Source organism: Pelmatolapia mariae, linkage group LG13, assembly GCF_036321145.2.
Source record: "Pelmatolapia mariae isolate MD_Pm_ZW linkage group LG13, Pm_UMD_F_2, whole genome shotgun sequence".
Lineage (NCBI taxonomy): Eukaryota > Metazoa > Chordata > Actinopteri > Cichliformes > Cichlidae > Pelmatolapia > Pelmatolapia mariae.
This window is the reverse complement of record NC_086238.1, coordinates 14443451-14471107: the sequence shown is the minus strand read 5'-3', so window position 1 is coordinate 14471107 and position 27657 is coordinate 14443451. Positions and strand designations below refer to the sequence as shown.

General features: G+C 39.1%; 1 protein-coding gene across 28 annotated transcripts in view; it reads right to left on the bottom strand.

Annotated features, from left to right (window-relative positions):
* The window catches only part of LOC134639848 (neurexin-1a), a 253513-nt gene that overhangs the window by 155661 nt on the left and 70195 nt on the right, over positions 1–27657 (bottom strand). For 22 of the 28 annotated variants that reach the window (XM_063491308.1, XM_063491307.1, XM_063491310.1 and 19 more), the window contains 4 exons: positions 10062–10363; positions 6766–6789; positions 5468–5629; positions 1183–1624 (listed from right to left, as the gene is read on the bottom strand). In XM_063491308.1, coding sequence (XP_063347378.1) covers positions 1183–1624; positions 5468–5629; positions 6766–6789; positions 10062–10363 — 930 coding nt within the window. The remainder of the gene's footprint in view (positions 1–1182; positions 1625–5467; positions 5630–6765; positions 6790–10061; positions 10364–27657) is intronic. The other 6 variants (XM_063491311.1, XM_063491323.1, XM_063491327.1 and 3 more) reach the window with 1 other exon arrangement.

The window sequence follows — 27657 nt, the reverse complement described above, 5'->3', positions numbered from 1 at the left end:
AAGAGCTCCTTCTTTAAGCTTCTTCTGAATTCTGCGGTGTACCGTACACAGTGTGATCAAAGGGTTCTGGGAATTGGCCCATAAAAATCTGATCTCCCCTTCAAGGCCATTTTCTTATTCACCACCAAAGTATTTTGAGCGTTGCTGCTATTTTTAGATCGCTCTACAGAAGTCTCATTCTGTCCTGTTGTACCTGAAACTCTTTGATGCACATTATATCTGCACCAGTGTGTTGAAACAGTGATCCCTCAACTTGAACTTTCATTTTCAGAAAGTGGAAAGAACCGAACGTAGTAAGTAAATAGGTGGCTAACAAAGGTTTCACTGATGATGCCGAAATCTTCCTGTGATGTCAGTATGTCGGCACACAGTGACATGATGCCACAGTTCATGGTTGTAATGGGACTTCTACAAAGTGAAGAGGAAAATTTAAGCTAGGTAGTATGTATTTTTGATTTTTATGGGCCAGTGCTTCTTGATCGCACTTTATATGTTGAAGGCTAAACTAGTCAGTCATATTGAGGATTACTTCATCACCATACTTTTTGCACATTTCTGGTGCCAGGAGGACAACAACGCACAAAATTAAAACTGTGTTTGATTGCTGGGCTACTGAAATGCTCATTGCCCAGCAATAGTCTTCCAGACATAGGTGAATAGGCACTGCATGTAATGTGGGTGTTTGTTTGTATGTGTATGAAAACACAAAGGAGTGTGGTGGCATGTCTCTGTATAATTTCAAACCTTCTGAAGTATTGTATTTTGTTTTTATGGCACTATTATTTAAGAAATCTCGATCGGAGATGGTCACTGTTTGCGCTACGAAGGAAATAAACTGCTGAGAAACGCATCGCTGCTACAGTACTTCAAGTCAGGACATGTGGAAGGTGTAAACTACTGCTGTGAAAACACTATTGTTAAGCCCACAGACCCTTTTCACCTACATGATAGGAAGTCAAGTAGTAGTCATGCAACCTAATATATTTTGTTGATATAAAGTACATCAGTTCAGTTTAAGTGGTCATTTTTTGCCATGTTGCATATTTTTTTTTACATTTAAATGTATTGCACTCTCATAGTAGCGACAGATGCAGCAACAGGTGCCTTTTATTGTTTATTATTGTTTCTTGCATGCTATTTGTCTAAATATTGTATGTTGCTAACGATTTTTAAAAAAGTTACCTGATCTTCCATCTCGCTGGAAGTCAACATGGTACCACTCGCCGTCATTGACCTTCTTGTTGACTGCCTTGGTCTTTGTGGTTCCCGAGCCCATGTCCAGCAGCAAGTACAGATGGCCATCCAGCATCTCGATAGCAAAGAAGTCCACTTTAAGAGTTTGAGGACTCTTTGAATCTTTTGGTTGCTGCTTGAGTTTGCCATGGCTGAAAAGGAGAAGGCCGTTGGGCTCAGTGGTGCGGAAGTCAAAGGAGATGGAGCCTGTCTTTTTAGCATTCCACTTGTTGAGGATGATGTAAGACTCAGGCGTCTCAAAAGTGATGGGATCTAGAGTGGCCACGTTCTCACACTTGAAGGCCACAGTGCCGTGGATCTTCATCTTGGGATCACCCTGCTTGGCCAGCCTGGACAACTCAAGTCTCACGTCATTGTTTTTGTATACAACCTGAAATGGAACACAATAAAAAAAAGGTTTTAGTCATATTCTGCAAATCAAAGATCGGTTTGCAGAATATAAATATAATGGGGAATGTAAATATGCATAATTAAACACCATGATGTCCATGTGATATTTAATCCCACGACACAGTGTCATAAGCAAGGATCGCATGCCTCAGCTATTGGTAATCTTTGTCACACTGCACCTATACGTGACGAGCTGTGTCCACAGGGCACCAAATGTCACAGACATCACCCCGCTTTCTCTGCACCCATTTGAAGCCTTCACAACAAGTGCATAGTGGGTGAAGTGTAAATAGGTGAGAGATGCATTTTGGCTTTTAGCTCTACCGTCAAGAGACAACCTGAACATGACAAACAACTGTGACAATGGTTTGGAGAAAATGATTTTATCCAGCATTATCTCCCGGGAGTCGGTGTGACATGTGAGATGAAGAGTGATAAATCTAAACTAGTGGCTTGATTGCAGGTGTGGTGCAAAATGCTGATTTAAAGTCCCTGTTGGAGTATTTGATTAGAATAAGAGTGGTCAGATGATGGATATGCCTTTCTAAAGAAGATATAAATGAGTGCAGTGTTTTCTCATGCAAGCTCCAGCATCCATTATCCCGTACATACTGTTGGAAATTTGTAAATCAAAAAAACCCCCAAACATTTATGTCAATTTTAGCTACTGTTCTCAGACACTATAAAACAGGAGGCTTAAATAAATCAAATGTATTAGTACTGTGACCTTTGAGATGATATAGAGCTAAGGTACAGAAGTGAAAGAGTAGCAGCCCATTAAATGTCATTAAAATACCAAATTTACTGATGGATGAGCTTCATTATCATACATGATACAGCAACAGTACATTTTCTAATTTGCTCATTTTTATTTACTGTTGTTTGTCTAACTAGTAAACTCCATTTGTGTATGAAGCTCATCTTAATCGCCTGATTTATTCTCATTCACTAAAATGCAAGAAGAGGCATATTCAATTCACTTAAGCAAGTTTCTTATGAATACTCAAAATATTGATTAAGGTCTACAGTTTGTGTAGAATATATCTGTGTGGGTTCCACTGTAATTAGCGACAGTCCCAAAAAAAATTAAGACAGCTCTAACCCCGTCATTATCCAATCTCCATAATGAAAGAGTATCTACTAAGCAGCTGTAAGCAGCAGCTAGGATCCCTATGTCTAGTTTCATCCAATTTCCAACTAATTAACATTTCCGTGAATGTCAACATTTTGCATCAAAACATCAATGGAGCCGTTATATTTTTCACCAGACACACTTGACATACTCGTACAAAGCTAAGATTTAGAGGACAACAAAGACTTTAAACATAAAGATGTTAAAGTTCATCAGGAAGAGAGATAAAAGGGGAACTACTATTTAACAGCCACCTCTAGATGTCAAGCGCACAGCTGATGATCTCTTTCACGCTGCTCTAATACTGCTAATTGGAGGATAATGTTAGCAAGTAATAGATAGCTCTTTTACTGCAACAGCACGCACATTTATATAACAAAAGAGTTGTAATTGTATATGTCTGTTGCTTCCAGTGGGTCAAATCAAATGAGTTACAGCTGTGGAAAACACTAGCCATGTTTTTTATTTGCTGTCATGCTAAGCGTTCACCTGAAAATGGGGACATGTCCGATGGGATTGTATTTGCATGGAGCATTATGTTTATCACCAAGTCAGATCTACTGTGTCTAACTGTTCAGGTGGATGGAGCTCATAGCGGTGCTTCAGAGTTTGATAAGCCAAGGCTTAGTTTATTATGCACTTAACTGTGAGGAAATGTATGTATATGAAGTATATTTAAATCTATACGGTGAGAGAGAGAGAGAGACTATACGTGTATATTTACTCAGGCCTCTCAGGTCTACAGTGGCCACATTCTCGCACTCGAAAGTCACACTGCCGTGGATCTTCATCCTAAGATGAAGATCCTAAGACGGCCAGGTGATCCCAACGTGACACTAAACCAAAATGTAGTGTTTTAGAGATTATAGAAAAAGAAATGGAATAAAACATTACCTCAAAAAGTAAAGGAATAAATTACAGCCTCTCTGCCTGTTGAACTTGACTCATGCAGACAAAGGTGCAACAGATACAGCCAATAAACCAAATCAATTTTTTATAGTCAAGACAAAGGGCACCTTTCAGCATCGAAGGAGCTTTGGTCTGAGCTACGACTGGTGCTGCACTCGTAGTGCTGCACTAATTTGTCATCAAACTAGGGCTGTGACAACTGAGCTATTACTGCACCACAGTTTGTTTTGCCATCAGAACTAACAGGCAGGCGTGGCGACTCTGGAATCTGGAATCTGCACACAAATACTGCAACATGCCACTTGGAGACATGTTATCAATCAGGTCCCACAGCGTAGGCTGTTAAACCACCACACATATTCTATCACAACACACTCTGAAGCTGACCTGAGATGGGCCTTTTTGTTTAATTCAACAGCCTGGATGAGAGGATGCAAAGAGCTTGTCAACATACTAAAAATGTCTGAAAAAAAATGAAAGTCAAGTAGATTGAACTAACTATGGATTTTAGATCATGCGGGCTTAATCTCTTTTTATTTGATATTGACATTTGCATTTGTCTGGTAAAACTAAATAAGGAATATTAAATGATCCCATGAGCAAATAAAATACTGAAAATCCCCTCAGTCTCTCTTCTTGTAGGCGCTATCACAGCTCTGCAGCATATTTAAAAGTTTTTGAGCAGTTCAATACATGGATCTCAGGACAGTGAGGGCAGGCTTGGCAAGAGGACAGAGAGTAATTCAGTGGGGTGGATGACCATAAATGGGGTGAACCAATTCCACCCCTGTTGTTGTAGCATCTGCAGCACCTGCAAGACATGTATTTAACTAAAAAACGTTCCCTTAAAAATACACTTTTAATAAGCTTGTGAACATTCCCTGCTCCACTCCATATGTACTCATTAAAGAGAGATGCTTCAGACCTATCCTACATGATACTGAGGACAGCAGTCTGCCTTTAATGATACCAAAGGAGCAAGAGGAGCTACAAAAAGAGAGAGACAACATATTTATTGGTAAAAAAAAAAACCCTCCTGCATTTTACAATAAAATGTAAAAATTAAAATAAATTAGGGAAATTATCTTTAGACTATAAGCATACAGACATAATACTGTTTCTCACTCACCCCTTTAAGTATTCAAATGGCCCATTGCACTGTGGAGGCCAGGGATGTGCTGAATTCAATGCATCCGAGAGCGTATAACTAATGTACATTTCTCTATTTTCTTGTTTCGCTCCCGCTTTTCAAGCACTATTAAGTTACATTTAGGAAAGCCCTCCACAGATACCGAACATAAAGAAAAAATGTTATTCTTTAAACAATTGGGCTAAGATAAAATCTGATAGAGCACACTCCCCAACAATAGTGAGGTGTTAAGCGTGTCAGGTGCCTGACTCCTCATAAAAATTCCACTCCCTGATCTCAGGATCACCGCTCCGCTTTGAAGTGCAGCTGACATAGCCGCGCGAAGCCCGAGGTAAATTCCACTCCAAGACAGACCTCTATACGTGTGGGTGTGTGGTGCGCCCGGCATAGTTGTGTGTGCATGTGTGTAGAGCGTCGCATGTGCACTGAGGGGGCAGCAGAGGCAAAAAATTTTGAGTCAGAGAAAGTTTGTGTCAGTGAGAGTGAGGAAAAGAGGAGAAACAAACTCAGGGTGTTAAGGATGAAATAGGGCCAGCTTGTGGGTGGGAGGGTCTGTTTTGGAGTCCTAAGGTGAAGCCAGTCATATCCTGCACACCCACCAGCCTCAGAGTTCACACAGAAGTGGTGTTTACCTCCCTGAGGCAGCCCATGAAGTTGTTGCTAACTGGAGATCCAGGCAGGTCGGCTGTGCTAGGGCTCCCTCCGACATAGAAAAAGTCATCAGAGCCTAGCATGGTGTAGTCTTCTTGCGTATATCCTGTGGTGGTCAGAATCCCGTCAACGGATATTGTTACCTAAACAACAAAGCAGAGGGAAAGGACACGCTATACTCAGACAGCCTACTATAATGTTACAGCCTTTTTTCTTGTAATCTAGGTCAGAGTTCCCTACATGTTTCTTTTTTTTTTCTGAAACCCATTTTCATGTCTGTTTGTTTGTTTGCTTGTCTTTTTTCTTGTTTTTGTTGATTATTATTTTGTCCAGTTTGATTAGTTAGGACGACTGCAAGACTTAAAAGGAACACTATTCTAGTTAGAGAGTTAGTCAACTGCCCATACTACAGTGTTAGTATTGCTGCTACTGCAACGTAAAAGTATTTTAGCAGACACAAAAATGGTGTTAGTAAAATGTTATCTAGGTTAGTTATTATTTATTATTATTCCATATTAGTATGTCCAGCAGACGTTTCTACAAAAGAAACCAGAACGTGCCACTAGGTTAGAAAGGGAGCACATGCTATGAAAAGCACAAATACCTTTTATTAAAGGACAATGACTGAGGGTAAGAGACAAAAGAAGACATGCATGCATTTGTCTTTTCTTTTTGTTCTCACGCATACAAAAAGAAAAATCTCCCAATTTTCCTGATTGGGATACAGAATCAGTATTTCGACACTTGCCACAGTGTCAGATGCATGCACAAGCCGATGGACACTGTAAAAACCACAGAGAGAAATCAGAAAAACACCTGAGACAAAATGACAAACACAGCTCAACCGTCACTTTCACGTCGACAAATGGGCAGTGTGGCATATGCAACAGGTAGTCAAAAGTGCATGCCATGCAAAGTGAATGGGGGATACAACTGGCTGAGCCAAAGAGCATCAGGCCAGCCAGACAGGAGAGGGTCCTCATTATTAACCACAGCTTGATGCAAAAGGCTCGAAATGATGCTCCTAAAAAGGTGGATCAAACAGAATTGGACAGGAAACAAGTGAAATAAAGAGGAGAAACCAATGAATGAACCAAGAAAAAGGTTTCGAAAAGTAAGCAGAAGAGTACCAACCGCAATTTCCTTTTTTTTTTGTAAATGACGTCTACAGTAAAAAAAAAAAAAAGAAAGAAAAAAAAAGGAAAGGAAAGAAACACACGGCAAACCCAAACTAAGAAACAATTAGAATGATATCTACCGAACAATGTAGTTTGTTTACCATAGCGTGTCCAATGCCTGAGTGCTTTGTGGAAAAGGGGGGAGAAAGGAAATTAAAAACTGTGAACAGAATAACGATTGTTACTCAAATAATATATGATGGTCAATACTGTTAGTACATTGTCAAACGGCAAAAAACCATACTGGTTAGTAGAATGAAACATTCCATGAATGATGTTAGTTTGTTTCCAAAGCATGTTAGTAACATAGAGAAAAAAGGGCAAAATAAGTTTAACAAGAAAAAAGCAGACCAAGGAAATAACAAGAATGCACAAGAGGTGCAAGTGCTCAACCAGTAACTCCCTGATTTCCTTCATGGTGTTTTTTTTTTTTTTGCACCATTTTCTGTATGTGACTAGACTGTTGAGTAGCAGAAAAAAAAACGTCCTTACCCAAGTCCCGACAAAAGGTTATGATTGACAGACATGGCTCATACGAAAGAATGCCTAAAGCACATCAGTTGACCCTCTTAAGAAAATTCCCAAGGCCATTTCTAAAACTTTATTATTATTATTATCATTGTTGCTATTGATATTAGGATTCGTCTTCTTTTGTACTTGGTTTTAGGCTTGAGACCAATCCAGTGTATCAGACTTCCCACCGCTCATACAATACTTTACCTCCGTTTGGTCTTATTGATGAACTTTAGGATCACTTTACTGCAATGAGACAAAGCAAAGGAGACCCTGACACAGAATATGGAGGATGGCAATTTTGATTCCCCCGCAGAGCATGCACTCAATATGCTTTGTTTTCTTTACAGTTTGAATGCAGTGAATGTTCAAGCTGGCCAGATCTTTAGGTTTGTCAATAATCAATTGGCTGATTATGCAAAAAGAAGCTGTGGTACTGAGGTGAAGATAAACATTTCCCACGAAATGAGCAGGAACAAATCTAGAGATTTTTGGGTGTAAACTGCAGTCATGTGAAAAAGTACTCCCTCTTATAATTCTAAGGTTTTACATATCAGTACATAACAAAAATAATCCTCAACCTGACTGAATTATGCAAAAATTATTTTATTTTAAAGATTGTATTCTAAGAAAATATAGTTAAGATAATTAAAAATAACCTGTTTCACCTAAAAATCATTTTATGTTCTAGTACAATCAGCCCCACGGTAGGAACATCACAAAGTATCTTTATATTTATCTACAAATTTTCTCATCACACATTCAGTTCAACGAGTCCTTCCAGAACACTTAACCTTACTCCACTGTAACTTCCTGTAGTGCTAGCAGGATCTGTATGTTGGCATTAACACTTTTAACACTTTAGTCTGCTACTGTTGCTCCACAAAACCAACCACGTTTTTGGGTAGTTATCAATATAGTGCAGGACTGTCTCTATGTGTCAACTACAGGCACATGGCTTACACTTAACGTACATCACGCTGAAAGGGATTAAGGCAAGCATTGGTCTGAAAGCCTGCAGCCCCAGGCAAACGAAACAAGTATTTTTGAAACGTTTGCAATGTATCCAGGGTTATGGGACTCTTCTTGAATTTGACAGCGCAAATTAGCTTGATTAATTAGGTGAGGGGTTTACGGTATTCAGCTTGAAAGACCTGTATAATAATTTCACATTCCCATGTTTCCTTTGCAGAGACAAATGCCGCAGTGTGGTATTATTAGTTTTCTGCTTTCCTAAACCTAGATAATGTTGGGGTTAGGGCCCAGTGAGAGTGATTAATGTTTCCAAATCATCTAGCAGAGCCTGTGTGTATTTACGAAACAATATCCAATGAACTGGAAGCAAAGTTCCAGCTGTCTTGTCACAGCAGCTGTTGTACCTACAAGTCGAGATGCACCCAGAAGCTGAATCCACTTACTCTGGAAATGATTAATTATGATCTATAGGGCTAAAGGTCTTCTGCCTAGTTGGTATGTGGGTACTTCTTTGCACACAAGACACCTGTAGCAAAGGTTTGTCACCTGGGGTTGTATCCCAAATGCCATGCTGCTGATTCAGCCTTCCACCTGCAACTAGTCAGGCCCTAGAGAACTGGAGGAAATTACATGTGCTATTGTAATAAACCCCGAGGGTAGACTGTTGAAACCCATGCTTTAGCAACCTTTAGTCTCAAGGAAAGCGAAATTTCAACCAACAGCTGACCATTACATCAGCTGAAACTGAGCATTCAGTTACTGGTGAAAGTCACCAACAGCATGCCAGTGTTGTGCCTCAACAACTCTTCTGTCTCTTCAGGTTGGTCATGGGTCCAACTGATGGGCCCTCCAATCATCCTCAAGGATGAACAGCCTCTTGCAGAGAGCTACATCCTGACCCCATTTAGTGTATGCTGGCCTGCTGTGAATCAGCACAACAAACACTAACAGACCTCTGCTGATTTACTCCGGCCAGCATGATCTGCACTTGCCAGGTGGATTATTTACATATTTGTTAAGCAAAAACGCTGTGCTTATTAATATCCTCATCTCATAACCAGGCTAGAATTTGTTCTGCTGATATCCTGCAACACTGCCACGTGAAAACAGGAATTGTACCATTCTTTGGTGTTAAGAAGCCAAACAGGATTTTTATAAGAAATCAAATTCCTAAAACTCACGTAAAGTCAATACCCTCTTTCTTAGGAGTATACGGAGGTGAATCAAGACCATAAAGCAAAGCCCATTAAAGTCTATAAATCTTGCTAGAGGGATTTGACTGTGCTAGAAATTTGACTTTGGTGCTTTAAAGTCTAACTCTAGGTTTACCTATGCTCTACATAAAGGTTTTCTTTTATATTAGTAAAAAGTACAGTGTGCTAGCAAGTTCGTTTGAATGCTTAAATACAACAGATTCATAATGACCAATATCACAATTGTACTAACAAAAGCACTCAAATGTTTTTGTACCTTTTCTCCCCTTTTTTTCAAATATTATAATTTTTGTTAATACAGACTATACTGTATGTACTACACTGAAATTTGAGTTCAGTTACATTTGTTTTCCCTTGACATCAAAAACAGTATTGTATCTTACTTTGCACATGTTGATATGTAAATGACTCTAGAAACTTTGCATAGCTACAACAAAGGTAAAATGTCATTATAACCTTTCTTTTTAAATGTTAGGGTTGATTTAAACTGTAACTTTACACAGGCCCTGATTCATATCGAGATGTCCCTGCTCCCTCGTGGTTTTGTTTCACTCTCCACCAGAAACCATCATGATTAAATTTAGCAATTTAATTACAATGTCTGGGAAAAATAATGTATTGTATGATGGTAATGATTTAAGTGCATTTGTTTTAATTTATTTACTGAGTCTCCATATCACCCTCTGTACTGTTACCTGACGTAGATTCCTTGTTACTTTGACATCATGCCAATCATTGTCATTAAATTTCCCATTGACTGGCTCCACAAGAGCTTCAAAGGCTCCAGACCCCAAATTAATGACGAGTGAGACCGCCCCATTTTTCAGAGCCAGGTTGACGTAATCAGCTGATTTTCCCGTGTGCAGCATCAGTCCATTCCTCTGTAGGGTTTTGAATGACAATGTGATTTCATCACTGCTGCTTTGAATCGGGTTCAAGGACAAGTCGTAGCAGAAGAACTCAGATCCTTTGAAGGTTGCGACATACTCTTCTTTTCCTGCAGAGACAAGGGAAAGAGAAATGTGCTTCATTAATATAATGCCCTCTTGAGTGCCTGTTGGAAAGGTGTGAAAAAATATGCGAATAAAAGCCTCCAAATGTTGAATTGATAATAAATACACTGAAATTAGATTGTAAATGAAGGTATAAAAAGAGACATATTTATTTAACATTTCAATGGCCAACCACAATCCACCATAGCCAAAGGAAAGCAGGCAGATAATCCCGGGCACTTATTTCTTACCTTGTACAGATGTCACTATTGTAATACCTTTCTGAGGTAATTAGACTTAGATTAAGGCAAGCGGATGATTAAGGATTCAACTGACATACCTGATAACAGTTGCAAGTTATATATCACTATATTTTTCTGTGATTAAGATTGGAGGTCTACAACAACACTATTTATTGGTACATCTGCAATATCAGAAATAACTTACATACATGAAATAACTTACATACAGGCGCTCATGTATGTAACAATAAGGCGTGAAAACATCCTAGAACTACTATACTAAAGAAAAAGAAAAAATAACCAATGTCTGAAAATGTAAATGAAATCTGTAAAATGCTTTGTTGTCATCAGTAGTGCTACAGCAGTGTGCTTGGTAATAAAATTTTGTTAATTATAAGATTCTTCAATTATCTGCACTACGAAAAAGTGGATTTTGCCAATTCTTGCTGAAAAACTCTGTAGCACGAACAAATTTTGGTGACCATTATGCAAGGGCGACGTAAGTTGAAGATGACACGTAAAACATATGCTAATGGAGAATGTAAGATTGCATTTCCAGAGGGATGATGAACTTAATGTGATATAAAAAACTCAAAGAATTGTGATTTATGATAAATTTCTCTTACAAACAAATATATGTTATTAATCCTTGTATGTGTGATTGTGCAACGTTTTCTTCAGACTAGCCCACCCATTAAAAGGAGGAGATAGTGTAAAGGCAGACATGTATCCACACATAATCTACGATCATTATACTGTAGTAAGAAAATGATAAGAAGATAGGTAAGAAAAATATCAAAAATGCCTTTTTTTTTACTGTGCACTGGTTACTTTTTTTATTGAATGAAAGGACAAGAGCCCAATTATGGGCAATTAAGTGCAAATTGTATCTGAAACAGCAGCAACTGAATTTAGCTGCTATCACAAGATCCAAGGATCAGCACAGTTAGCGTGCACAAACAAAAAGCTACCAAAGAACCCAGAGTGAAGCAAAACGTGTCTTCCAACCATAACCAAGCATCCAGAGCCTGATCTTCAATCAGTAACGGGGTCAGTGATGAGCAGTCAGATTTATAACATTGTAGCTACTGTACAGGTGTACGTGTTACAGTAGTGATCTCTCTGAAGTCTCTTTGCCTAGTTTCCAACTGTACTTTGCATATACAGCTTTGTGTTCAAACACTAAAAGAAGTCTTGTATGTATGTTCTCATACAATAGGGTTTTCTGTTGTGGAACTATAGCCAATGGTTTATATTGTCAACTGGTAATTATCTGACACAATAGTAAGATAATGAGTTATGTAACAAATTGTTTTAATCTACTGTATTACGTAACAAATAATGCATTACTTTTTCTCAGTAACAATCCCAACATTGGTCATCAGCTATTAAAGCCTGCTCACACACCTTAGATAGGAAGACGATTGCACAGTTAGAGCAATTACTAACAAAGACTAATGGAATTCAAAAACCGAAGAGCAACAATATGACCAAAGAGAGCCAGCAAAAATTATTAAATCTTCTAACTAATAGAGATTGCTAACCGCAGTTAAAGAATAACACATTAGTACGGTATTTATATCAAAATTTATATCAAAATTTACATATGACCAAGAGCTCTAGATGTGTTAAGATTAATTTTTTACAATTTCACTTTTGTAAAAAAAACAAAAAATTCCCATAGGCTAGAAATGGTACATCCTATCTCACTTATTTGTTTTTTTTCACCACCACCGGACTCAAAAATCTCCCAGATTTGAATTGTTCGTATGTCAGCTTCATATGTACAAATGGTATAAAGCATACCGGAGCAAAAGAGCACTCCTCGGCCGTCGGGCTATCAGCAAAGTGACTGATTTCTATAATATTTTATTATATGATTTGGCATAGCAAAAACATCCTTGAGAAAAACCTTAACATTCTGAGATAAAAAGAAAACAAAGTGACATTGGGCATCAGTGGGTGATGCATGTGAAAACCTATTAGAAAGCATTTAAAAAAGGTTTAGACAGATAACAAGCCATTAAAGCTACTAGCAGAAAATAAAGCACCAAAAAACAAATGGAGCAAAGCATTCAATTATCATAAATGGGGCTGCACATTTATATATGCTTGCCAAACAAACACAGACACACACAAACACACAAATTAACACACACACATATGCTTTGTGTACCAACCAGTCATGGATGCAACAATGTAAGAAATGAAAGGGGTTGTTGTCCACAACAATTTGTCACCTCATTGATTTCCCCTTAAACGTGCTATAGTGCACCTCTGGGAAAACTACAAGGGGCCATAATTGAAGCTGACTGGATCTCACCACTCTTTGGTCATTCCCTCTATGTCTGCGCTCCCTATCAGTGAAAATGAGAGAACTCTACCCTCTTCACTAAATCCACCCATCCCTGCTTCACAAGCTCAGTGACCACATAACAAATAGAGCCAATAGTTTAGGGTCATTCTCATTTCTCTCTCCACACATCCCCATGCCTTCAAGTCAGAGTTAATTCCCCTAACCAATGGAGAATGAATTGTCTGTGTATAGCAGAGGCATTGCTTAGAATTTACAACGTTTGGGGGCCGGGCCCAGAGGGAGCTTCAGGGCCAGGGGATGTGCAACTTCTGTGTTTTTTACATTCCAAACTGGGTTACTCAGACGTAAACATATGTATGTTTTTGGGCTAGCTTACATGTCTGATAATGTATGCTGCTATATCTTTATGATATATTGCAATATCCAATATTTATGTGAAAAGCCTAGACAGAAACATCCACACACTTGAGTCAAGATTTCATTTTCCCATTTCCAGCTGATTTATAGGTAAACCAAGCTTTGTGGTCAAATATAGTTTTATTAAAGGTATCTTATTTTGCTGTAAAAAGCACTGAGAAATACTGACTAGGAAAGCTTCAACATAGTATGTCTGTAATGATATGCTAATTAGCTTTGTGGCGCTGTGGTGATTAATACCTTGCTGGGCTAGTGAAAGCTGCAGTGTTTAAAGATCTTTCAGGTAACCTGGAAAACACTAAAGTTACTAATCACAGTTATGTCATTGGGGTTACATAAGCTCTTTCATCCATGGGCAGATAGAAGAACTTTATCCTGCACTTGCACGACATTGGGCTAAGTTTAGTTAGTTTGGACGGAGGGAAAGAAACAGCAGCTAAATATAAAACTTTTGAAGAGTGAAGATATGAGCATTACATAAGTTTTTACTGTGTGACAGGACAAGGTTGTGACAGTAAAGTGCAAACTGTGTCCAGGCCAGAAACAATGATCCACTGCTACTAACACACAGCATTTTTATGTGAAATGCTCTTTGGGCTGGTTTTTACCAACACTGCTTTCAGCTTTGTGGTTATACTAAAAATACAATAAAGAGATTCGTTTGTGTGTGTGTGTGTGTGTGTGTGTGTGCGCGCGCGCGCCCTTCATTTGGATAAAGATTTGTGCCAGTGTGTGGGGATGTAGCCTAAGATTTACATTGTTTACTAGTTATTATGTGGTAATGCATCTCAAGCCATGTTGTGGAGTAATATAATGTAAAAAAAAAATTGTAACAGATGAATAACATAACACATAAAAAAATGGAGTCATGTTTATTACTTTGATTTTCCTATTAGAAACCCCAACACTGATGACTTACGACATAGGTCACAGTATTAGACTGTTTTATGCAACGAGTGTCCCCAATAATAATGAAGAAAGGTGCTATTTTGTTGCTGCTTCTCCTGGGTATTTGGGCATAGCCCATTTATCTCTCTGGGCAGACCTACGGACTACAGTCAATCAAACTACAGCTAGCTACTGGCACATCAATGCCCTTGAGTCATAACACTGAATGAGAACAAGAATTAGAGCCAGCTTCTTTAGTGTTTTTCAGAAAACAGAGGACAGAAAAAGACATGAAAAGAGTGAACAGAAAGCTCCTAGGGAAAGGCCATAAATAGACACAAAGGTAAAAACTTGTCACAGTGTGTTTTTCTGCATCATTCATCCCACTTTTTTTAAAGACAACATCATATTGGTGCCTTCACCAAAACCCATTTTACACTACATTTAGAAACTGCAAAAACCTCCATTAGGAGGATATTTTAAACGTCGTGTTTTGCTTTCTTTTCTTGGATCCGTCAGAGATCTAAGACCTGTGACAAAAATAATTGTGCTTCAGCACTCTCATAATCCTGTGATCTCTTTCAAATGTACAACTGTCCTCGTCCCTGCAAAAAAAACAACTGTTAATCAACAGCAGCTAACTAACAGCCATTCAGGCATCGCGTTCTCTATGGTCACATCACATTTGTGCATATATGGTGCAGAACTAACTACCCATATTAATGGAAGCAATGCAAGTGTCCGTCACTCAAATTAAATTACAAAAGGCGTGAGCAGAGTTGGCGCTGCATGGCACGACCACAAAAATCAAGGTATGCTTCACTGCGAAAAACAGTAAAGGCCGCGTAACTGCCTCTAAAGTATCATTCAATCCTAATTGAAGTTGACTATGTAGAACCAAATCACTCATTTATTATGAAGCACCAAGGGGCTTACAAGCTGGAGCACGTCATATGTACAACATTGCCAGCATGTGACCGAGCGACCAGGAGGCTCCTCATCAGTCACTTTGCTCTGACACATAATCTGGCAACTGCTACTCTATGGCTGCTTTTTAAATTAGCTCGCACCCAGGGGAGCACATTCCCTGTCAACATCAAATCATGACACAACAGTCTGAAACAGGCTTGGCAGCATATGAGAAAAATTACCCATGAAATGAACGATAGGCAAAGCTTTGATTTTAAGTGCAAATTAATCTAGTCGCTGACACTTTTGACCCAATTGTGTACAAAATAAATTTGTCAAAAGTAAAGGTGAAAGTATGGCAGAAAAGTTGAAACGTGGGAGTAGAAAACACATTTTACTCAAACGGCTTTTAAACGATACAGCCGATATCATTATTAATGACAAATAATGAGTGTCCTCCAGAGTCAAAAGAGACTAAATGAAAGATGACACATAGCAAGCAAGACTCATACTAATTTTATGGGCCTGTAGAGAAGGTTTCAAATTGCTCAAACAGACACAGCAATTACAGTTGCCCAACTCCAATTGTGTCATCTTCTTCATGACAGCCCTCAGCATTAACTGTGACTATAGCATGAAACTCGACACCACTGTTTCCCTGTCAGAGATTTCACCCACCTTCCTCACACCACTATAAATACTCGTTTTCAGCTCTCGGTAACAAGCTGAAGTAAAACGAGCTTGGTGTGAGGAGCTTGGTCTTTTCAGGTTCAGAGCGAGTTCAGAAAAGATGCACTTCCAAAGAAGCACCTGTGGAATTTTAGGGTCTAGCTGTGCCATCAAAAAAGGATACCAAAGCCATGCAATGTGGAGACCAAAGTAGTTTAATTGTCTGTGGCAAAGCTCGGTGACTGACACTGGATTTGACTCTGTTTTCATTCGCTTGCTGTTTCCTTGCTTGATTGGCAGCCTATTAAAATGATACAGAAGTTAGTGTCTGGCATCCTATTAAAATGTTAGGAAGTTAGCGTCATCAAGCTGGCTTAAGCCTCTTACCGTATGACAGATATAAGAGTTTCTGAAGTGCTACATTCTTTGAGAATATATTTTATTACATGATTATCACACAGTTCAAAAGACTGAAGTAAAAAAATGTAACTGCTCTCTGCTCCCAAGGTAGACATCACTCAAATAACCCATAAGAGTTCTTTGAGGATATTTTTTGACTTGTGTTATTTTTATTTTTAGGTCAGCAATGTAAATAAAATTTCTACAAGGCTGTTTTCACTTGGTGATCATTTTGAGTGCCATCAAAGAGAGAGAAAAGCCTCAATTAGCTGTGTTAAATATTATCAGACATTTAACTGACAAAGCCAGCATGTCAAATCTGTGTGAGCTTACACATCCACACACTAAGTTCCCTCAGACACCATACTGTGTGAGCTTAACATATAGTGTCATTTAGATTCACAGTATGATGGATGTCGTGCTGGGCTTAGAGAGAGTCCCCTTCCCTAGCATGAGTCCGCAGAAACACTTTGCCCATAGTAAATTTACTTATAATTGGCTTTGCCGTCATTAAGGACAGACTCAGGTGTCAATTAGGCACTTATTATATAACATGTAGCTCATTTTCTGCAAGCAAAGAGTCATGCAAGATCTCTTTCTCTTTTTGTACAAGTGTAGTGAAAAGCAGGGATGCTTTCCAGGTTTTGATTAACTTTGTTTAAATTAATAATTTATTTAAAGGTGTGTTATTTCAGATTAGTCACATTAAGCTATTAACTAAATTTATCAATGTAATATGACAATCCAAAAAATACCCTTGTTTAATACCACTTTGTACTTTAGGAAGGAATAGCAAGACTGGTCAGTATATGGTAGCATCCAGCCTCTCTTTGGGTTACATTTGAGGTTACCTTGTTGTGCTTGGGTTTGTTTTTAGCCATGCACCATTTGTGCACGTACGCTTCCTTACACAACCCTTATGACATCCTCCACATAAGTCAAGTTTAGGTAATGTTAGTTAAAACTTAAGTAAAACTATACTAAAAACTAAGACTACATGTGTTTAAAAAAAAATTATTATTTGGATAAAGACTTAAAACATGTGCACTTCAGTGTGCACGTTTGGATGCCTGGTTGCAAGCAGTGATGCAACTTTTCAGGGAGTTTATGCTCTAGATTGGTTGTTTACATATGACACATTTTTGTGATGGCAAATACAATCCACGTGTCCAAGAAATTAAAGAAAGTCAGGGTAAGAAAAAAAGCATTTTTTTTCTGGAGTGCCAGCACATTACTTCAGTAATATTCTTAATTCAGTCGTTTTGTTTGTTTGTTTTTCAGTCTCTAGGCTGATGATCAAACATTTTGCATAAATAAAACTAATGGATATCATACTTCTCAATCGATCTGACACTGTGTTTGGTGGTACAATTAGAATGTAGTAGTACTTACAAAATATTAGTACCCAGAAAAATGTTTAACTCAATTTTAAAATTGCTATCACACTGGCTAGCTGTTAGCATGGTTTAGGATAACCGTAAACTGAAATATACTTACAGACAATATATAATTAACAAGTTACAGACAGGACTGAGCAATTACATATCTTAATACATCCAAGATTAGCTTGCTACCCCAAAAACATAACCTTTCCTTAGCTACTGTACTATGAGTCTGTTTAAGAAAATGTGGCCTCTGGTGGCCTGGAGGTAAAAGTGCATCTTTATAAATTTGAAGGCCAATTTTCAACTCCTTGTTCAACTCATTACTAATGTTAATATTCAGTCAGGCTATCACATGGAAGCAAGATGACCTGCTGAAGTTCAAACTTCAGCAGAATGGGGTAGAAAGGTGATTTAAGTAACTTTAAATGTGTCAGGGCTATTGAGTGCCAGATGGGTTGGTCTAAGGACTACCAATGTGTACCTAATAAAGTGGCTGGTGAATGTATTTGCATTATAATTATTTATTTTATTTATTTATTTTGTATTGTCTCCTTGTTTTGTTTGTTTGTTTCACACCAAATACAGCAGAGAAACGAATCATTCTTTTATTTTTTATCAAGTTAACAAATTCTACACATTATAAAATGTATTTTGTGCCACTTTGTTTTTCTTTGCTTTTAAAACTGAGTCTAATAAGACACTGTACTATGCAGAGCTACAAAGCTTTAGTGTGTCTATGGCTAGCCTTACATTGTTATTCTAGTGGTAAACATACTGGGTGGCATTTATAAAATATATACCATTGCAAACAATAAACTTCAAGCATAATACAATTATAAAGGCCTCACCTCACCCTGAATCTATCTTAAGTACAAGTAAATTGTACATTGTGATTAATGGATGACTGATACAAGGAGGCGAGCTCAAAGCAAAAGCTATTAGCTTACAAGAATGCTCTTTGCAGATTTGTGTTCACTGCAGCTGCTGGCATGAAGCTGAAATGAAGGTCAAAACTTCATCCTGTTTTTGGTTTTTTTACAGCTACTATTTTTCTCAGCTCTCTAATAAAGCATGAAATGTGATGCAGATGAAAAGGGAATATGACTTCATGCTGATGTATAGTATGTGTGTGTTTTCAGAGTGCTAGAAAGTAGTCGGTGAAATCTTTTACATTTTTTCCCAATAGCAGAGAGTCAAGCAACCATTTCACAGTGTGTCAGCCAAATCACACACAGAGTCAATGTCTGTTCACTCTAATTGGCAGCGTGTCAGTCAGGTGCACGCACTGCCCTCCTCTGGTATCTGGTCCCATGAGGACACAAAGCTGCCTCATCCACAACTGGCATCGCACCTTTGATGATGCACACACCTGTGCACACATTCCTGCAAGGCATGAAAACAGACATCCACCAGCTAATGGAAATGATACAGGCGCACGCACACCTCAGAAAGACACACACTAAAGAATATCTTTTCCTCAATACCTTTGACACATAAACTGGATTAAATTCTAATAACAACACTGACTCCTGCAACTCCCACATCACAAACTGCAATTTCCTCTCAGCAGAAAGTCAGACAGAGAAAGTCTGAGAACATATTTCTTCTTATTTAAAACTGACCACAATAAGATCTCATTTCCTCTCTTATGATGCCTTTAAGATATTCCACTGGGAAAACCAAAAAAAAGCAACAACAACAACAACAAAAAAAACAATTATGCAGAACAAGCTGTGTCCCCATGAATCATGATGTCATTGATTTTTGAAAAAAAAAAAAAAAAACATCTCTTAAACATCAAAGAGTTTTTTTCAAGGAAAGTCATGACAAAATAGATCCTCATATGTCTGAGGCTAAGAAGAAAAAAATGAGGGGAGTTACAGTCGGGAAGTGAACCATTACATTAGATGTTTTGGCGCATTCCCTCAACAAGAACATTTATGTGGAGTGAGCTTAAGAGATATCTCACCCCCTGAAAAAGCTCCATCTTGAAGACTTAATGGTGCTGGTGAGAGACAAGGTAGAAAATCTCTTGATGGTACCGAACTCTGTTTTTATCCAATGCACAGAGCAACGGAAGGCTAAAAGTGTTGAAGGCTTCCTAGTTCTTAAGGTTTCAAAATGGCAAGAGGCAACATGAGGCAACAGAATCTAACAGGACATTAAAAAACGAGGGGGAAAAAAGAATAAAATAAAAGTCTCAGAGACAGGCAAATGCAAAATGAATATCCGTGCGCTCAGTCAAACAAACACTGTATGAGCACACGTACAGAACAGCACACTTTAGCTCCAAGGCTCTCATTTGCTTTCGGCCCATTACAGAATCACAACAGCATTACAGTGAAGGAGGAGCGCAACGTGCTGAATACTAATCTACAAAGGCCAATCCATTCCTACAGTGTAAATCCAGAGGATAATAATGTAAGCCTCGGAGAGATGGGGGATCAATATCCTCATTAAAAGAGAAGCATTTGGATATTAATGTATAGTTAGCACTTCATTTAACTATACATATATTTAGTTATAGGCCAGAAGAGCACAAACATTTTTCCCCCTTTAAAAAAATGTAATGAGCCCATCTGCAATAATTTATCATACCTGATGATAATATCTGAATGTTTACTAGAGAACCAATGAGCTGCAGACAGGTGTGTAGTAACATTTGATAGCAGATTTCTGTCTGAATGGGCAATATTTGAAATGTGCTAGCAGCTATAAATCTTCGCCGTGCGCGCTTTAACAAGCTGCTCAGTTTGGATGTAACCTTGTCAAGGTTGCCAGCACAGACCCAAAGTGCATGCTGTGAGAGAGCTGCAGAGGTTACTGTCCACTTTTGATTACTGGAGCAAGAAAAGAAGCGTCTGACTGTAAAGGACCGGCATTTGGCAGATGTCTAATTTGGGCCATATACATGGAGGCATTCCTCAGACAAGAGCAAAGTCAAGAGGCGCTGAAGCATGTCATTGTACAGAAATAATTCATGTGCTAATTACATTGCCAGTGTGTCTCAGGATGATTTCTGTACAGAGCGGCTCTTGTCTTCCCAGCTCTCACCACTGAGATCCACTCTCTGTCAGACACTCCATGAATCCTTGATAGTGAGCAGACACCCAGGCACATCAGGAAAGACACTTTCTTATCCTTATCCTCGCTGCTCATCCCTCATTTCCCAGACAATACACACATCAACTTCAGTATTAAGACACAAAGCTTAAGTATGTCCTTGGATGGAATATTTATCACACAAAGAAGGAATTACACTGTTGTTATCTGCCATTTGGATATTCTAATCGTTTTTGGTAAAAACTTTATTATGAGTAGTACAAAAAAAAATCTAGCTCTAGATATGTACTACATATGTGTATTGCTCTATATGTTTCCCTACTGTATGTCAAGTACACTTAGACATCCAACAAAAGTAAAAGTACTTAATCAGCCTTGGCGGAAACAGTTTCGTATTTCACGAGCTGCCAAAAACAATTAAACCATATAATTTGGAAAGTCATCATCCGGGTCGCCAACATAACCTTCATTTCCCAGCAGTCTAGAGCATGACTATGACTATGAGATCCAAATACAACACCAGCTATCCCACATGTTTCAATGTAATATGTAACATTAGCCTTTCAGGAAGAACCAAATGAAATATTTCCACCAAGCCATGTTTTACCAAATCATGTATACTGTGTATGAGTGTAAACGTTTTATATTCTTTTCTAAAGACCCTGTGTCTAAAGAAACTACATGTCTCTGTGGTAGCAGCATCGTGTCTTACAGCAGCACCCAGTATACTTTTTTGTTCTTTCAGTTCCAAAGTCAGCACAATGAAATCAGATTGTTCATTCATGCCTTTCAATAGTCTGACACTGGCGAAGTGGCCTGTCTGTCACGACCAGTTTTTCAGGTGCAGTGAGGTGCACTTGAGATAAATGTATCCTGAGCCTAAACCAAATCTTCTCGGCACATCACCTCCACTCTTTATTACTCAGACAAGAAAACGGGAACAGAGTGCCCTGCAGTTGGGTTTCATGGGAAGCTTCTCTCTTTTTTTTTTTCTTAATTGTGCTTTGTGATCCGAGTTTTAATGGTCAGACAATAGAGGTTTGCCAATAGACTATGTGCACGAGCTTCCCCGTGGTGAAACAACATATCATAGCACATTGAGCAGCGTCATAGCCCGTTTAAAAATGTGCTCCAGTGAACAAATCGCTGCAGGACAGTGAAGCTTGACAGGATCACAGCATCACCTCATCAAGCTGCTGGGCAAGGTCACCGGCAGCACCAGCGTTCTGGTTGTTCTTGTTGGCCAAAGAATGGCAATTTTCAACTTCCACTGCTATATTTAGAGCTTTTCCAGTTTTGCTTGTTTTTGATTTCCAGTGTTGTCACACAAAGATAAAGTAGTGGCTTCCCAAACATTTGCTTTGTCACTACGCTGGGCATCAACTGTCCCAAATGTATCCTTTAGATACTTCATAGGCTTTGGTTTCTTCTGTGTGACGCCGCAGCGAGACATTCACAGACAGATTTTCCTCAGGACATGCTCTATGCATTTCACAGACATCCTCTCACAAGTTGCCTGTTGTAGAGCCAGCACTGTCTTGAGGGCTATTTGCAAGCAAAGACAATACATTCTTCTTTGTGTCCCACACAGAGCCTCCAAGCAATGAGTAAGATCACACTTAGGTATCCTTAGCAGTGGCGAACCAGAGCCAAGCACTCCATAACAGTGCAGATGAAACACAGGTAAAAACAGGGTGTCAGAGAAGTATTTATACTGTCACTGCATCTTTTCTAAGGCTAAAACACCCCAATAAAGCTGCACTACAAACAAAGGCTGAAGCATATTTTCTTCACTTAGCAGGTGATGGGGAATCATGGTCCCTCTTTACTGCTCAGCATCAAATCAAATAGCCCTCCAGGGGCTTTAATGAAATCCACTCTGGTAAGAGGATAAATAAATGTATAGACTAATTAAACAGCCCTGTAAGGGATTGCAAAGCAAAATGCAGTTGCACTATGGTTAATCTATTCCCTGGTTTTGGAGTCTGCTTAATCAGATCAGTCCATTGCTCTAATTACATTGACACCGCTGTCCTCAGTAAGGTTTGCTCACAGAGTGTTGTCCTATATGGCCGACCCTCCTCCCCCTTTCCATCACCTTAACAATTGCTAGCGGCAGGACCCCCTCACCGCCTTTATCTACAGGGGGAGATTGTCCGCCGGCAAAGTTGCTGACCTATGGAGAGAAAATTACTCACTTTGGGGTGTTACTGTTTCAGCAGCGCTATGGCCCTACTGACACTAGACCAAGGTCATTTCATAATGGGTAGTGGAGCTGCCACTCTGGTGTCAACAGGCCTGAGTGATGAGGGAGAATGTAACCAGTTACGGTGACACAAGTCAAGGCTACGGCAGCGTGATAAAGATCAGCCTCTATCAGGAGTGAAAACACCAAAGAAGGATAGAAAAAAAAGACGATCCTGCATTTTGCCCCCCTAAGCCTTCAAAGCAGTGACAAATAGATCTGCTCCGTAGCTAGCGTCTGCACAGACGTTCTGTTTTGCATTCTGTCGGAAACAGCAACAGCTACACCATAGGGATAAATGCGTGTGATAGGTGAGAGCAGTCATCACAATGCAGCAATACCGTGAGAAGTATTGACTGTGTTACAGCTCTTTTCTCTGGTCACTGTCAATCCTGTCAGTCCTATGAATTGATCAGTGGGGGGTTCACATCCATCAGAGTGACTCATCCAACAGCGATATGATGTTTCAGAGTCCAATTTATCCTATCCCCTGGGCTGAAGTAGATTGGAGTTTGTACTTTTATCGGTTTGTTTCCTATTTCAAGTGTGTCTTCTTTTGTTCCTCCACTTTTAACATCTTTATCTATACTTGTACCATTCTTGAATTCTTCTTTTGCTGACTGTGTCTGTCCCTGAACTCAATCCAAGGCTAAAGTGAACTGTCAGTGCTTGTTTCCAGATCCAGCTCAATACATCTGATTGAGACTTGAACATGCAACAGTTTAGACTAACAAGTTGTAATTTGCTTGTTAGTATAAACACTGATTTCAAAGTAATTTATCTAATTAATCAAATAAAGAGATAAAAGATGCTCTGTGAGATTCCTTGGTTTGTTGTAGTTTAAGTAAATATAAGAACTTCAGCAAGTACTAATGCTCGTCTTCAATCAATTCAACTAAAAAGCTTTTTAGATTTTTACTCTCCAGAAACTATTTGCAAGTTAATTGTAGGTGTTATTCTGAAAAGGTGTAAGCAGGATTAGGACAGTCCATTAATATTTATGTGTTCTTTAGATTGTAGTTAATTTGAACTTTTAAAAATAATTTGTCCTTCATTGTGGAAAGATGAGAGGATGTTTGGGGAGCTTCACAAACCTTTCGTTGAGCCAAGACAAAAGCTATTATTTACTGTAAGTTACAGAAATACTGTCTCCAGTCTGTGCACGTGTACTTTCTGTTTACTCGTCTGCTCTGAACTAATACAGTGCTATCCTGGAATAGACTTGGGACTTAATGGGATTTCCTTGTTTCAGCATTTTAAAAACAAAGGAATAATTCTCAACATACATAGCCTAATTCCATTTTATTCCTTCTGCTGTAACAAATAAATATGCAAAGGCTGACATAGATACAGTATGCAAAATGCACATTCTACAAAAGAACAAAAAAATGTGCACATTTGTGCTTGTGATCCTATGTTTCTACTGATGCTTCTCAAGAGGGAAGGACTCCATCTCTACAGCACTGCACAATAAAAGCCTGGAAATGTACAAATTAATTAAAAGAACATGGTTGCTTTTTTGTCTTCCTCTGAAGTGTGCTCTAGAGGGTGGTGAAACACCCCTAACAAGGTCCCCAGCTTGCATGTGCTTCTTTATGCTTCTTCAAGAAATACGTATGAGACAAAGAGAAACAGGGGACAGTGTAGACTCTTAATCATTTTAGTTCCCCTCTTTAAACCATGTTATTCCTCCGCTCCTCGTAAAACTCGCTCACTCTGGCCCAGTGTTTCATTGCAAGTACAAAGCTCCGTAAATGTCTTCCATTTTCCTTGCAAATGATAAAGACAATAAAAAGATATAATCCAACTGTTCCTGCTGTATAATAATGCCGCTTAGACGCTACTATATACTTACTCACTAATGAAAGCTGGCTTTCTGTCAGAAACATCAGTGAAAAGATCATGTTCATGTGTTACTTTCTGGAGATTCTTTCTCAAGCACTCTTCATCAGGGCCATAGCTCTGGGTGACTGAGCCTTTTACCTATCTGCAGTATCCAGCCACCTGCCATGGAAATCACGGCTGTTTCCGCCATATGCCCCAATGTTCTGCCAAGCCTCTCCGGTCTGTTCCGCCTTGAGCAAATTTCATTATGGGATGGCTGGGAGCACACGGCACTGCTCATTAAGGCTATCAGCGTGGCACGTCACCGTTTGTAACAGGATGGATGCAGGAGGTTGCTTACCCCTAGCACGGAAGATCACTTAACATCTTTCGCAACTGTGGACGTTTTGTTCAGGAATGAGGGTAAGATACCATATGGTCTTCTCCAAATACACACGAAAATCAGGTGAGAACTTAGCTGAATTCAGATAATATAATAAAGAAGCTGTGAGTGAGATAAGAATAGGGTTACAGTGGAAAATAACTAGATTACAGTCTGCCATGGGCACAGCAAATGGTTGGAAGTTGTCCACTGGAACCAGAACAAAGGAAAACTTTAAAAGTTTCACTGTTCAAAATCACTGCACAAAAAATATTAAAGTGGGACTATGTGGATTTTGCAAGAAGATTTAACATATTTTTCTTCTTGCAAATGAAAATTGATATGTAATGAAAAAAGTACCTTTTCTCATTTCAGCACACAGCTTTATAACCTTACCCTGTCTGGAGTGGCTGCTTGCTCACGGAGGTTCTCCTAGAAGCCTTGATACTTGGCACGCATCATGGTTACTTTGAGTTAATTAGACCAAAACCCCTAACTAAATGAATGAGAAAAGAACCATAACTTTAACTATAATAGAGACCTTTAACTGCAGAGTTAAAGGTCAAAACTAATTAAAAACAACAACAACAAAAACACTTGGTAGCTTTGCCCCAAAGTTAGGTTTAATTCCAACTAGCTGTATTGATATGGGACACAACACCAGAAGCAACCATACTTATCCATATATTCAACACAATAGCAAGAGATTCTGGCCACCACGGTAGTCTACTGTGTACATGTCTCAATGTAAAAACTTGATCGGTTGATATGTTTCCCATCTCACTGATTCATTTGGGACTTGGGAAGGACAACCACTATATTAACTGTCACAGAACACTCCAATAGACTTTCTTGACTTCTTAAGTCCTTCACTTATAATTTCTCTGCAATTACCTAGTAAGACTGATACTGCTATACAGCGTTACTATCATGTTATTGTCCACTTTCGACCAGTAACAGCAATAAAAATACTACTCTTTGACACCCTGATGCTTAATATCTAATAACTCGCATTGAAACAGCATGGAAAAGTTTACTATTATGATCTGCACATAGTGGAACGATTATATGTATAACACAGTGACTCGGCTACATGGTGTTCTGGCTTTTAAATAATCATAATCTGCTGAAGAGTGTGTAGAGCTAAACAGCTAATACCCTGCTGGCAGGCTATTCTGGCTATGCTAGCACACAATGTGTCTAATAAGACAGAGCCGATTCACTAAAAGATAAGACGTTATTTTCTATAATACATGAGCCAGTGTTGCGTTGCCATGAGGCAGTGGCAGTTGTCCACTAACATGGTCAGCACATAGCCAGATGGAGCTGAGCCACAGGGATCAAACGGAGGCTTGCATTTTCTGCCAGCTAACACCCACGACCCTCTGACGTCTAACCGCCCAGCTACTCTCTATCTCTTTACTACCCTTGAAGAAGAAATGAGTTCACTTTGCTCAGGTATTACAGGCGCAGGGCTTGGAGGTGATTCTGAGCACAACAACAATAATAGCTTATCTCCTCATCTGTCTTTTGCATTGTTTACTTACAATTGCATCCCCCTTTGTGTTCTCATGCGAGAAGGCCAATTTGTGGTCTGTGCTGTGCGTTGGAGAGGCAGAGTTTAGCATCGCTGTGCTTTAACGTGATGTTCACTCAGCCATACCGATGCCATGCACCCACAGCCAGCACACCGCATTAACCTCTGGAAGCTGCCTGGCACTATCTCACTGGACTGCAAATCTAAACTGCTTCTAGTTCAGAAGGTTCACGAAATCTCAAACGCGGAAAGGAACCAAGGGTGAAGTACTACTCCAAAGAGGAGAGGGGAGAAAAAAAAATCAAACACCTAAGTACAGGCGCAAAAAGAAACAAAGGGAACTCGACTTCCATGGTGATAGATGTGTTGTTTTTGTCCCCTCTAACTCAATTAGTTGATAGTTATAGTATATGAGTGATTCATGTTGAATACTGTATTGATTTCTTCTCAATGGGGCCTTGGCAGAGATGGATGGGATACAATGGTAATCAATCCATGTAGGTAGTTATTTACTGGCTTTAGCTGTCAATGAGCCTGTGCAGTGGCCGAAGTGCATTCACACCACAGTATTGAAAAAGGGGGGGAAAAAGCCCAGAAAGTTTAAAGGACAAAGTTCAAACTTCACGTCTGATTTGTGGTTGCAAATTTTTATAGTTAACATCTCAGTCATCGGAAAAGAGTTTGGCAGTTTCAGGGCCTGTGCTTTGCCAAGGCTGCTGATGGATTAGAAGGTGCTTGGATGTGACACGGCCCGGGCCATTAAAATCTGTGCAGGTTTAAATGCATGCTTTTACTTTGGCCTTTAATCAGAGAACAGTGAAAGAAAACTATACAGGAAAATAATTATGCAATAGGATGGCTGAAATTGAAAGCCAGTGAAAACAAGCACTGCACACAATACCTTTTGAGTTGAGATGGCAACACTGTTAATGCATCATTACTTGTTTACACATCTACAAGATCAGAAGCACAAGCAAGAAGCAACATTAGAAATCATTTGGAGTTGTCTCCACCTGATGAAT